This window comes from Ostrinia furnacalis, unplaced genomic scaffold (genome assembly GCF_004193835.3).
Source record: "Ostrinia furnacalis isolate ACB-3 unplaced genomic scaffold, ASM419383v2 OfSCF2804, whole genome shotgun sequence".
Taxonomy (NCBI): domain Eukaryota; kingdom Metazoa; phylum Arthropoda; class Insecta; order Lepidoptera; family Crambidae; genus Ostrinia; species Ostrinia furnacalis.
In genome coordinates this window covers 259300-272575 of record NW_021133043.1, presented here as the reverse complement: position 1 = coordinate 272575, position 13276 = coordinate 259300, and the positions used below count along the sequence as shown (strand labels likewise).

At 43.4% G+C, this 13276-nt stretch overlaps 1 protein-coding gene across 3 annotated transcripts in view; it reads right to left on the bottom strand.

Annotated features, from left to right (window-relative positions):
- Positions 1-1544: 1544 nt before the first annotated feature.
- Positions 1545-13276, bottom strand: part of Moe (moesin) — a 41795-nt gene continuing 30063 nt past the window's right edge. For all 3 annotated transcript variants that reach the window (XM_028309571.1, XM_028309573.1, XM_028309570.1), the window contains 7 exons: positions 9814-10025; positions 7818-8078; positions 6909-7014; positions 5913-6047; positions 5311-5457; positions 4001-4225; positions 1545-3578 (listed from right to left, as the gene is read on the bottom strand). In XM_028309571.1, coding sequence (XP_028165372.1) covers positions 3414-3578; positions 4001-4225; positions 5311-5457; positions 5913-6047; positions 6909-7014; positions 7818-8078; positions 9814-10025 — 1251 coding nt within the window. In that variant the 3' untranslated portion in view covers positions 1545-3413. The remainder of the gene's footprint in view (positions 3579-4000; positions 4226-5310; positions 5458-5912; positions 6048-6908; positions 7015-7817; positions 8079-9813; positions 10026-13276) is intronic.

The window sequence follows — 13276 nt, the reverse complement described above, 5'->3', positions numbered from 1 at the left end:
AGCTAAAGTGCGTTTCCAGCCCCNAAGACAATGCCGGAAATTGGCGTCTTTTTTTTTTCGCGCGGCCATCGACCAAACTTTGTTTTTTGATTACAAAATAGTGTAATAAACCAAACTTACTATGACATGTATACCTCTAAACTCAGTCTGAACTGAGTTACAAGCATTAGAAGTTTGATGATTTTCATACTAGATTTGCTTTTTGCGCGCAAAGTTTTGTAAGAAATTGCAACAAAATAGTGAGATTGTATGTGTAAACAAACAATACCATCCATTAAAGGCTCCAGACATCAATATGGAGCAGAATCAGCGCAATAAAAAAATAGCGCAATATTTTGTTGCAATTTCTTACAAAACTTGCGCACAAAAAGCAAATCTAGTATGAAAATCATCAAACTTCTAATGCTCGTAACTCAGTTCAGACTGAGTTTAGAGGTATACATGCCATATTAAGTTTGGTTTATTACACTATTTTGTAATCAAAAAACAAAGTTTGGTCGATGGCCGCGCGAAAAAAAAAAGACGCCACTTTCCATACTAAATCTGGCATTGCCATTTGATCAGAAAAAGAAATGTACCTACTCAATATTAGGTATGTCATAAACATACTTATGTCCAAAATATTCTGTAACATTAGAAGGACAAAATAATAATCGATAATAGTTAACACAACACTAGTGCCAACTCAAAATTCCAAACGCCGCACAGGGATAGGTATTTCAAATTTACCGAGTTTTCGCTTTTTCCTCTTTCCTAAGGCGAACTTTTATATTAAGCCGCTTGCGGGCTTTAGTTGGTGACACAATTTTAATATAATTATCCATGGGAACTGTCTGAATATCGCAAATAAACATTAAAAAGCGGGAGCGCATGGTGCCGCTGGTCGCTGAGTTTTCGTCAACTGGCGGCCATGTTGAAGAAACGCAATTACCTGATTGGCTCTCATGGACTTAGCTACGTTTGAAAAAAAATGTCTCATGGATCTATCTCTCTTAGATAAAATATTACGACTTTAACGGCTTATTTCTCAAGAACCACGCTGATTTACACACGACTGATAAAAATATTTAAAAGATATTTTTTTTCTCTTTGATTTGACACCAAAATCTCAAAAAATCTAAGAATTGGATTTATCCGAGTTTGAAGTTAAGCGACACAATTATTAGCAAATGAATTTCAAATGTAGATCAATAAGTGTTAATATATTGTTATTTATAAGTATTATTTTTATTTGAAAAGTTATTTGTACAAAGGTAGCATAACGTAATAGAAAATAAAACACAATTTGTATTCACTTAAACATTTTATTGGAAAAAAATTTCATCCTAAAATTTGAAAGGCAACATGGTATTGTATATTTTAGAAAATAATGACAAGATAAATACGTCAATACTGTTGTAAGGTCCAGGACAATACTGGGCCCCTCGCGTGTGCGTGACGTCACGGGCCCGCGCATGACGTCACGGGCGCGCGTGACGTCACGGCCCGCGGGGCTCGCTGGACTCAGACGGGGACATGCGACGGATGGCACTTATGTTTATGTCAAAACAAAACGCAAACAAGTTATTGCAACTATTTTTAATTTTCATCGAAATCAAGTAAACGCCACCGCTCAGTAACTTATGGAATGCCTTTTATTTCACTTAAAAATTAAATCATACACTTTCTTTAAGCATACAATCGAATAGTCTCAGTAACTATTTAAAATTTTGTTCAAGAGTTAAGTGGGGACAGAATCGTAGGCCGATCGTTTGCGAATCCAACCCGCGGCGGCCGGGCGACCGAGCCGACTGCATATATTCGCGTATCATACATAACATAATATCAGCGCACATTTACAGAACATCAAGTGGTGAACAACAAATCTGTCTGAAACGATAATTACACTCGAAGCTCTAATTCAACTCCTATATCTAAAATATAAATGATTATAAAAATAAATAAGGGGCGACGCCCCCACCTTTCACCCGCGCCCCCGAAGCGCTCCCGTCATCCTCGGCCACACGACCACTAAAATAAATCAACAGGCCAACTATAATAAAACGAATCTACCATCAACTCGAAGCGCACAGCTCTCTAATTTATGACTCGCATCCGTCCGATACAAATACAACATAATAGGTTATAGAATAAAATCCGAATCGCTTAAAAATAAATTACAATAATAATAAAAACAATCTGCGCGCCCGTCGATTCGATTGCGGGCGGCGGTAAAATATATACGAAATATCGAGGGACGACGTATACATTACTCGGTTATAGCACATTATGGTCTAAAATAAAATTACTATTAAGTAATAATCAATATTTACATTGCAGTCCCGACTGCGGCGCGGCATGCCTGGACCCACAGCACTAGGGGACGGGACAATACTATGCTTTGATTTGTATCAATGAAGTAAGTTTCGCCTCGTCGAGAGGGAAATCCCCTTGAAGAGGTATTTTAAATGCAACTAAAATGCAGTTTGGTTAAAAATTGCCAATGCAATGTCGATATTTTTCGATTGAATGCGGTGGATCCACGCTATGTTCGGGGTTGCCGCGCGCCACACAATTATAACCTTTAAACCTCAACTGTAAAGACTACAATTGTATCCTTAGCCTACTCCTAGCGGCCGGCCGCACCGAGCGGCAGCGGTGACAGTTCCTGTCGTTTGCTTTGAGATTGTAAAAATATACTTTTGGCACTTAAATATAGACCTATCTAGATTTACAAGCCAAGTACACTATTCATAATAATGAATTGACTCCGTACGAGTTGCGTTTATAGTTTCAGTGACGTCAAATAAATCAATTAATGTTTAGTGCAATAGGACTCGATATGTGGTGCTTCGGAAGCGCACGATAAGTCACGCTACATTTGGACCGCCAAACTATCGTTGAATCTTCGCCTCCCGGTTTAATAGAAGTCGAATTCAATAGGACAGGTGACACTGGTACCTAAATAATGTATTAATTAACAATGTGAGGTTTTTAAAAGTATTATTCGTTACTCAAAATATCCGAAATCAATTTGATGAATTGACTTCGAAACGCGACAGTTAGGCCCAGAACACACGGTGAAACGCAATTGCAACGAACTTCAACTTCTAGTTACTTTTGAGTTGCATCTAAGTTTCTGCCATAGATTCCGTTGGGAGACACATGACGCGACCAGTTTGAAACGCGTTGCAACGTGTGGTATCTCAACGGTCGCTATGGTAGAAACTTGATGCAACTCAAAAGTGACTAGAAGTTGTAGTTTCGTTGCAGTTGCGTTCCAGTCCTTAAAAGTGACGTTATCGTCCATAATCGTATAAAATCCTACATAGAATTATCAAAAGTAGTCCGTGTCAAGTGTCCGACCGTTCAGCAATAGTTCGGCTTAGCACCAGGCACTCAGCAAACGGCCACCGCCCCAGGACGTCGGGCCCCTACATATTCTCGAATTGGTCGACGCGCCGCTTGGTGTTCCCCTTGCGGATCTCACGCAGAGTCTTGTACTTGTCGCGGCCCTGGCGCACGTTTTCGCGGTGTATCTTGTCCATCGCCGTCTCTTTCGTCTCGTCGCGGGACTGCGCTAAGTCTTGTTTCAGGGCCTGCGGAGGAAACATGAGGATTGAGTGTGGGTTTTTTAAATTGTGGTTCTAGCAGAATAGATATAACCAGCCCCAATTTTCCTGTGGATGTTGTAAGAAGTGATCAAGGGAGAAATATTGGGAGCACTAAGCTTCCCGGATTTCCTCCATGAACTTCCACTTTGTGGTTAAAAAAAGGATCCGCCAGTTGAATTAACGTGGAGTGTATGTCAAATCCTCTTTTTTGGCTCTGGTAAATGAGGCACCACTGGCTAGTGACAGGGCTTAATCATAGTGACGCTATCCTGGTGGGTGAGTGCAAATGCGATAGTTTTCCTAACTCTTTAGCGTTCACCAGTTGGCATCACTGACTTAGCCACTAGACCCACTTTACAATAATGGCGTCAATTGGTGAGCCCGCCGGTAGTGCTCGCTGTACTCACGTTGAGCTGGCTGTGCAGGCGCTCGGAGCGCTCGGCGAGCGTGCGGCGGTCGGCGACGGGGTCGACGAGGTTGTCGGGTCCTCGCACGAGGTCGCCGCCGCCGGACTCGGAGCCGGCGTCGGAGCCGCCGTCCTCGGCCGCGGAGCCCTCCTCGCCGCCGCGCTGCTCCGCCACGTGGTGGTGCGTCGGCGTCGTGGCCGCTGCCAGCATGGCTGCCGCCTCGTCCTGAAATACGAAGCAGTTAACATTTTGTACTCGAAGAATCTACTGATACGGAGCAAGGAATGCGGAGAAAATGAGCACCACGGTAATGTGGTACGGTGCTCTAAACGTCGCGTACTGTACTGGGTATTCATTTAATTTTATTTTACTTTATTCGGAAAACAAACAGTGTTAATTGACTTATTAACTATCTGAGTATGCACGAGATCCCCCAAACCTTAGAAGCAAACTTCATACGACTTCATGGTTCGGAATTGGTGGCATAAAAGAAAAGGTATCTTGAAAAGAAATGGTCGACGTCATAGAACACCACCTATTTGTGGTATGTGTCACTATAAAGTCGCGTCATAAGAATGTTCTTATGTTCGAATGTATGAACGAAGAATTAAACCATATAAAGGGTGATAAAATATGCAGCATCGTGGAAAGCAATCTTCTAAAGCCGCAATTCCGCGCCCATTTTCTGACTGAACAGAGATATCCATAGGGTTGGTATAACCATGAAAAGGTAGGGGTATGTCACAGGGATGTAACTTGAGCCGGTATAATGGGTAGAGTGTTAGCTCTGTTGTCAACGCGTGCGGGCGAAGTGTCAGCTTCCTGTTGTGGACGAAGTATCAGCTTCCTAATGTAGGCGAAGTGTCAGCTTCCTAATGTGGGCGAAGTGTCAGCTTCCTAATGTGGGCGAAGTGTCAGCTTCCTAATGTGGGCGAAGTGTCAGCTTCCTAATGTGGGCGAAGTGTCAGCTTCCTAATGTGGGCGAAGTGTCAGCTTCCTAATGTGGGCGAAGTGTCAGCTTCTAGACGGAGTGTCAGCTCCTGATGTGGGTGAAGTCTGGAGTGTCAGTTGCCTCATTAATCATTTCAGCCATAGGACGTCCACTGCTGAACATAGGCCTCCCCCAATGCTTTCCATGTTGATCGATTGGTAGCGGCCTGCGTCCAGCACTTGCTACCTTTACGATGTCGTCGGTCCACCTTGTAGGTGGACGTCCCACGCTGCATTTTCCGGTCTCCATTCCAGAACCTTTCTGCCCCATCGGCCGTCAGTTCTGCGTACTATTGCCTCATTCGGGCAGGGTATGTTACCTGCTTGCGGCGCGCCTCCTCGACCTCCTCCTGCAGACGGCGCGTCTCGGAGTCCTTGGCCTCCACCTCGGTCTGGATGCGAGCCACTTCCTCCTGTTTGGCGCGGATTTCCTCTTCTAGCTTCGCGCGCTCCACTGCTTCCATGTTCTGAGGATCAATGGGTATGCCAATTAGAACTAAGAAGGTATGTGATACGGTTCAATTCTTTTACCTACGATATTATTTTTGTTTTCGTCAACTCAATCGGTCAAAATTTACAATACATAGTATTCTTTTATAAAAAGTTTGTTCTAAAAAATATTGGCAATGAATGAGGGTATTCGCGATTGAAAAATCCGCCAGATGGCAATACGTAGACGCGAGGTCCAAATGCTGCGTGATTGGTGGATTTTGACATATCTGTCAATGTCATGTCAATGTGGATTTTTCAATCGCGAAAACCCTCATTAGTAAATTGTTTCTTTAGTCCTATTGGGGGGTGGGGGATACCTAGATCAAGTTATCAAGTTTTTTATTGTTCTTTTTGATTGACGAAGATAGAAGTACGCACTTCTATCTTCGTCAATGAACTACCCAATCATTAGCGGTGGGGTGCACGTTACCTTGGTCTCCTCGAGGCGCTGCATCATGGCGTGCAGTTCGCCCTGACGGCGCTCCAGCTCGTCCTTGGCGGCCTGCAGCTGCTTCAGCTGCTCCTCCAGCCGCCGGATCATGTCCTGAGCTTCTAGCAGGTTCGCCTGGGGACGGTATGTTACATTAGCCTGTCTCTTGGGACGTCTGCATGCAAGATGGTCCGCTACTTTAAGGTACAACGGCAGCAGACAAAATTGTGTTACTTTACAGGGTACAATGTGAGCACACAAAATAGTGTTACTTTACAAAGAGAACGTCAGTAGACAGTGGTTTGTCACTTTACAGGGTACAACGTCAGCAGACAATATAGTGTGACATTACAGGGTACAATGTCAGCACACAAAATAGTGTTACATTACAGGGTACAATATCAGCACACAAAATAGTGTTACATTACAGGGTACAACGTCAGCAGACACGATGGTTTGTTACTGTACAGGGTACAACCTCAGAACACAAAATTGTGTTACTTTACAGAGTACAATTTCAGCACACAAAATAGTGTTACTTTACAGGATACAACGTCAGCACACAAAATAGTGTTACATTGCAGGGTACAACGTCAGCACACAAAATAGTGTTAATATCAGTAAACATGGTTACTTTACGGGGTACAATTCCAGTACACACGATGGTTTGTGACTTTACAGGGTACAACGTCAGCAGACACGATGGCCTGTTACTTTAGGGTACAATATCAGCAGACACGATAGTCTGTTACTTTGCAGGGTAAAATGTTAGCAGATAAGATGGTCTGTTACTTTACGAGTTACAACGTCAGCAGACACGATGGTCTGTTACTTTACAAGGTATAACCTCCGTAAATAGAATTTATCTGTTACTTTACAGGGTACGACGTCAGCAAACACTGGTTTTGTTTCGCTGGTATTGGTACACCTGTTACTTCATTGTTACATAGACGATATTGGGCTAGAAAGTAGGCAAGAGAGAAAATGGTATGTCACCTGCGAGCGCTCCATCTCTTCTTGCATGTGACGCAAGCGGTCCTCATACTCCTGCTGCTTTTTCTCAGCACGCTCGCGCGCCGCGATCTCCAACTGCAGTTTCTCCCTGAAATGACGACAAAGTCAGTATGAATCACTGTCACGTACTATGAGGGAGTTCCACATAATCCGTGACTCATGAGTGCCTTTACAGACCGCAAAACTAGTAATCGTTAGCTGAAGAGTTTCCCATAAGGGTCTCTCTGGCTGCACTTGTGGCTTGTAAACCTCGCTATCTTATTTTGGTTTATTGAGAATCGGCAGTAAGGCGGCACACGGGATGGCGAGTCCAGGAGGTCTCTCCGTGTGCAGTTTGCTCTGCCTTCTGACGCGCCTCCGGGTTTCGGGTAGAGGCTGGAGGAGGGGATTGGGGGTCCCCTCTAAGCCGGACATAGCCTGAGACGGAGCTGCGGACTAATGTCTAAGATCCAACTTAGGACATATACTCGCTGTTCCGTTTCATTGGGCTCCGGTGGAAACATTCAGGTAGTGTAGTCTGTAGGCCCCGCCCTCCAGTTCAGCCTTTATTGGGCAGGCCTTGACCTCACTTGCTGAAGACCAGTGCTGAGCGGGCACAAAAACACCTTAATAACTAAAGCCTGGTCCGTGAGCACGTAGCATTTTGTCCAATGACCCCAAGCTACCCATCCTTATCGCTCGCGCGTAATTATGTTGCTGTCGCGCTCGCACACTCACTGCGGGCGCCCGTCGCACAGTCGCGACAGCAATATAATTACGCGCGAGCGATAAGGATGGGTAGCTTGGGGTCATTGGACAAACATCTACGTGCTCACGGACCAGGCTTTATGTTATAATATTTTCTTGTTTTTCTCTTTATATTTTGTCAAATAATGTTCCTATTTGCCTCACCTCTGCGCCTGCTTGGCCAGCTTCTCCTCGCGCGCCTGCGCCTTCATCTGCTGCACGTCAATGGTGTCTGGCTTGCGGCGCCGCATGTACAGCTCGTGGTTGCCCATGCACAGCGCGAGGATGCGCTTGTTGACGCGCACGCGAGGCGCGAAGAACACGAAGTCCGGCGCCTTCTTGTCGATCGGCTTGATGATGAATTTGCGGTCGTTGAACGATATGTTGCGGATCTCCGACCACGGGAAGCCGATCTTTGGCGTTAGTCTGCGGATGGAGGGATTTACATGTTAATGTAACAGCTTTTTTTACAACAAGAAACTGTCAGCGATACTAGGGCTGTTATGGATATGTAGTTTCGGTTATGGATACGGTTACGAATATAGGAATAATATTATACCGGTTTCGGTTACGGTTACGGATATCCATAACAACCTTGAGCGATACCTATTCGGTGTAGGTAGGTAGTGGATACTTAATTATGATATTTGTATATTTTTTGCATGCGACTTTTTCACTGGAATATTTGACAATGATTCTAATCCTGCAAATAACCTTTTGAGTAACATTTGGGTCCTAGTGTAAGTGGAGGTCAAAATAATGTCAAAGACGTAACAGCTCATAAATAAATAAATACAATTTATTTGCTTAAAGTGTGTAAAATTTACATAGGTGTTACAGTTACAACATATTTGGGTAATTTGTCGAAAATTATGATTCTGTGACTTAGCTCGTTCTTCAAGAAGATTGACCAGCAAACCAACCCAAGAACAACCCAGAACTCATTTGTCCTTCTCGAAGTAGTTGACGCCGTAGATCCTGACCGGTACATGAAGCTAAACCAACCAGACCATTCCCAAGATCACCCAGCACTACTCACTTGTCATTCTTCTCGTAGATGTTTAGCCCGAGCACGTCGACGCCCAGCCAGAGCTCCGTGTTCTTCTTGTTGCGGATCTCGAAGCAGTTGACACTTTACATCCTGGCCAGGAAACCAAGGTAAACCAATCAGACCACTCGAGAACACCCAGCACTCACTTGTCGTCCTTTTCATAGATGTTGAGTCCAAGCGCGTCGACGCCCAGCCAGAGTTCCGTGTTCTTCTTGTTGCGGATCTCGAAGTAGTTGACGCCGTACATCAAACCATGCTAAACCAACCAGACCACACAAGAACAGCCAGCACTCACTTGTCGTCCTTTTCATAGATGTTGAGCCCGAGCGCGTCGACGCCCAGCCAGAGTTCCGTGTTCTTCTTGTTGCGGATCTCGAAGCAGTTGACTTCTAACATCTTGACCAGGAAACCAAGAACAACCAGCACTCACTGGAGGGAAGTCGAACCTTAACTTCGAACTCCTATGTTCTTCTGATAATTTTGGTTGGGGGTCCAATGACAGTTTAACTTTCTCTCCATGCAAACTTGACCTTCATTGGTTGGGTTATTTTATGGCGGTCAAGCTGTAGTGTGATCCTGGCTACACAGGAGTTGCAGCGGTGGGAACGAGAGGTGGGAATAGTCCCGTAACCAGCACTCACTTGTCATCCTTTTCATAGATGTTGAGTCCAAGCGCGTCGACACCCAGCCACAGTTTCGTGTTCTTCTTGTTGCGGATCTCGAAGTAGTTGACACCTTACATCAGACCACGCTAAACCAACCAGACCACTCAAGAACAACCAGCACTCACTTGTCATCCTTTTCGTAGATGTTGAGCCCAAGCGCGTCGACGCAAAGCCAGAGCTCGGTGTTCTTCTTGTTGCGGATCTCGAAGTAGTTGACTTCTAACATCTTGACCAGGAAACCAAGAACAACCAGCACTCACTTGTCGTCCTTCTCGTAGATATTGAGCCCGAGCGCGTCGACACCCAGCCACAGTTTCGTGTTCTTCTTGTTGCGGATCTCGAAGTAGTTGACACCTTACATCAGACCACGCTAAACCAACCAGACCACTCAAGAACACCCAGCACTCACTGGAGAGGTGGGAATAGTCCCGTAACCAGCACTCACTTGTCATCCTTCTCGTAGATGTTGAGTCCGAGCGCGTCGACGCCCAGCCAGAGTTCCGTGTTCTTCTTGTTGCGGATCTCGAAGTAGTTGACGCCGTACATTTCGAGGTCCTGCGCGATCTTGAGGTACTCCATCATGGCGTCCTCGCGCAGCATGCCGCGGTGCTCCTGCCACCAGTTCGTGATGCTTTGCTCCCACTCCTCGCGGGACATCTGGGGAGAGAAACCACGACTTAGTTTAAACAGAGTAAATACAAATGAGCAGTGGCGGCGTAAGGCGTGGGCGACGTGGGCCACCGCCTACGGCTTCGCGGTACAAGGGGCCTCGCGCATTAAAAATTTTGAAAAAATGTATACAAGGTGGGGATGACAATATCACAATACGACAATAAATGCAAACATTGACTATTAAATATAAATTCTTGATAGCTAAACAATGTAGTTAAAAATAAAATATATTTTTTTCCAAACAAATTCAGCCATAATCAGACTCAAAATTAAGCAACAACACGGTTTTAAGTGACGAACATTATTCCTTGGCGCAATATTCCTTTAAAAATAATCACTTAATCAAGAAATCAGAAACTGTCAATGAATAGACCATTGACCCTTTTTTTTTTATTATTTCATAAAATCCGTCTTCAGGTCGCCACAGAACAAGGCCTCGCGAAATCTGTCTTGCCCACATCAAATTTAGGTCTTGCCCCGCCACTGCAAATGAGTAGGTTATCTTCATAGAAACACATCGAGAGCGGTTTGTATGTGAGCGCGCCAATACGTATGCGGCGCGCACGCACACACTGACAAAATTTAGCATGGATTATCGGGGAGTTGCGCCGAATTCGGTGCGTTTCTATGAAGATAACCTACTCCTTTGTATTTACTCTGGTCTAAAGAGAGTACCGAATTTAGTTAATCGTTTGAAAGAAAAGATGATTCTGTGATTCACAGACCTATTGGTCAGAAAATACCTGTCTCTATTTGTCCTCTCCTGTAACTGAAGCTCACAAATTGTTGCTTTGTAATGCACTTGGAACTGATTCAATGGTTGTGAATAAAGAACGCAACTAAAAACTGCATTATTATACACCATTTTAGTTTGTAGGTGTGATACTAGGTATATTTTGTTTTTTGTTTTAACTTGAGTATTGAGATTTTTTAAACATTTTCCCTTTGAATATGTAACTATGTAAATTAATATTATTCAAACTTCCACTAGGTACTTTATCTACCTGTGATTTAAATGTATAATATCTTGTTGAATTTGAATGTACATTTCTTGCCAGTACTCGTTGTTGGAGTTAACCAGATGATATCAAAGTGGATCGCACAATAGAAAATTTTAAAACTTGAGTTAATGAATAATTACGGAGCAAGTGTGCATGCTTTATCGTAGTTTACTACGCTTTGAAGAAACTGCAAGTTTTCTCTGGTATTGGAGAGGGTCGTGCACTCAGATCATAGAAAGAGAATAGATATGAAGTCGCGCGTAACTACAACGAGAACCAGTGTCCCCACATTTCCCCCACCACAGCTCCCACACACACATTCAACTGTGTAAAAACAAAGCGACTGAGAGTCTACGACAACATGTGCAACCGGCTTAAAAGTGCTGTGATTGGCCAGAAGGCGTGCCTTATGGCCAATCAATGGCCGCGTGACGTGACGCACACTTTGAAAACTATCATCACAGACAGGACTATTGTCTGTAATAAACCTGATATTGTGGTGGTTGATCGATCCCAACGTCGGGCAGTGCTCGTTGACATCACCATCCCGCATGACGAAAACCTCGTGAAGGCCGAAAAGGAAAAACAAAGCAAATACCTTGACTTGGCCCACGAGGTGACCGCCATGTGGGATGTTGACTCGACGATCATTGTCCCGATAGTTGTCTCGGCAAACGGGCTAATAGCGAAGAGCTTCGACCAACATCTAAAGAAGCTCTCGCTAGATGGTTGGCTCAAGGGGCAGATTCAAAAGGCGGTGATCCTCAGCACGGCACGCATTGTCCGGAGGTTCCTCAGCCTGTGACCCTGACCACCGGTAGCCTGGGCCCTGCTCCGCTGCCAGTGGGTTAACTATTTTTAAGATTTTTGTTTTTATAATGTATTTTTATTTTTTGATAATAATTACATTGTAAAAAGAAAAAAATAAAAATAAGAAAGTAAGATGAATAAAGGAATAATAATAAATACTCTTTATTGCTCACCACATTGTAAAAAGAAACAGAAAGAAAAGGAACACATAAGGTACAATTAGGCTAATTATTAACTACTATCACGCATTTACTTTTTAACCGCTTGAGTCCCAGACGGCATTAATTAATGTCATAACAATTGATTATCTATTGTGTCTAGATTCGCGGGCCTTGAAGGATTAATTATGGCGATCTGCGTACCGCATATGTTTATCAAAAATAATGCCTAAATTAGGCTTTCAACTAGCTCTTATAGTAATTACATAGTTGACAGTTACTAATTACTTCTACTGTTATTATTTTTTTTGTAAAATCTTATAATCGCAAGTAACACATAATTTTTTTATTTAAAATTACAAAATAGAAAATTATAATTTACTTCTATTTATCGATAATAGGAAACCGCATTAGAACACGAGCACGGCACTATGTTACGACCGGCACATGCGGCCGTACTGTGTATTTTCACACGACAGTGGATATCGGAAGAAATTAAATACATTATTTTTTTTGTAAAATCTTATAATCGCATGTAACACATATTTTTTTTATTTAAAATTACAAAATAGAAAATCATAATTTACTTCTATTTATCGATAGTAGGAAACCGCATTAGAACACGAGCACGGCACTATGTTACGACCGGCACATGCGGCCGTACTGTGTATTTTCCCACGATAGTGGATATCGGAAGAAATTAAATACATCGCGCAGTAGTTGAGCATGACATAAAGTGGTTGCTAACTAAATCGTCAATGTACAAGTGTGTTAGAATTTTTATCACCACTGATTTCGATATCGCAGTAACTGTTACGGCACTGAATTCGTTCGTAAAAATGTTAAGTTTTTTTTATTTATAACCAAAATACCAATGGATTTGCAATACTTACATGTAGTAAATGACTCCATTGTTCCTGTAGTTCTTCGTTTCACTTGTTTTATTGCACGTAACGACGCATTATCCAAAAAATTCGGAGAACATTTCCTTAGTACGACTGAATCGCGACTAACCTAGCTACGCGGCCGATGTTCGTTTCTGGGCATATCGCGGAGACACGCGCCACGCCCCCGTTTCACATCTATTCCCTTCTATGATCTGAGGTCGTGCACCTTCGGTGGAGACACGATCAGCCGGGCAAGGATGCGCGCCGTGATATACTTTATCGATGTCAAAATCGATAATAAATGACTTATGTCATTAAACTCGCCTTTTTGTACGGAACATTCTTATGTGTGTGCAATAAAGTCTAAAATAAAATAAAAT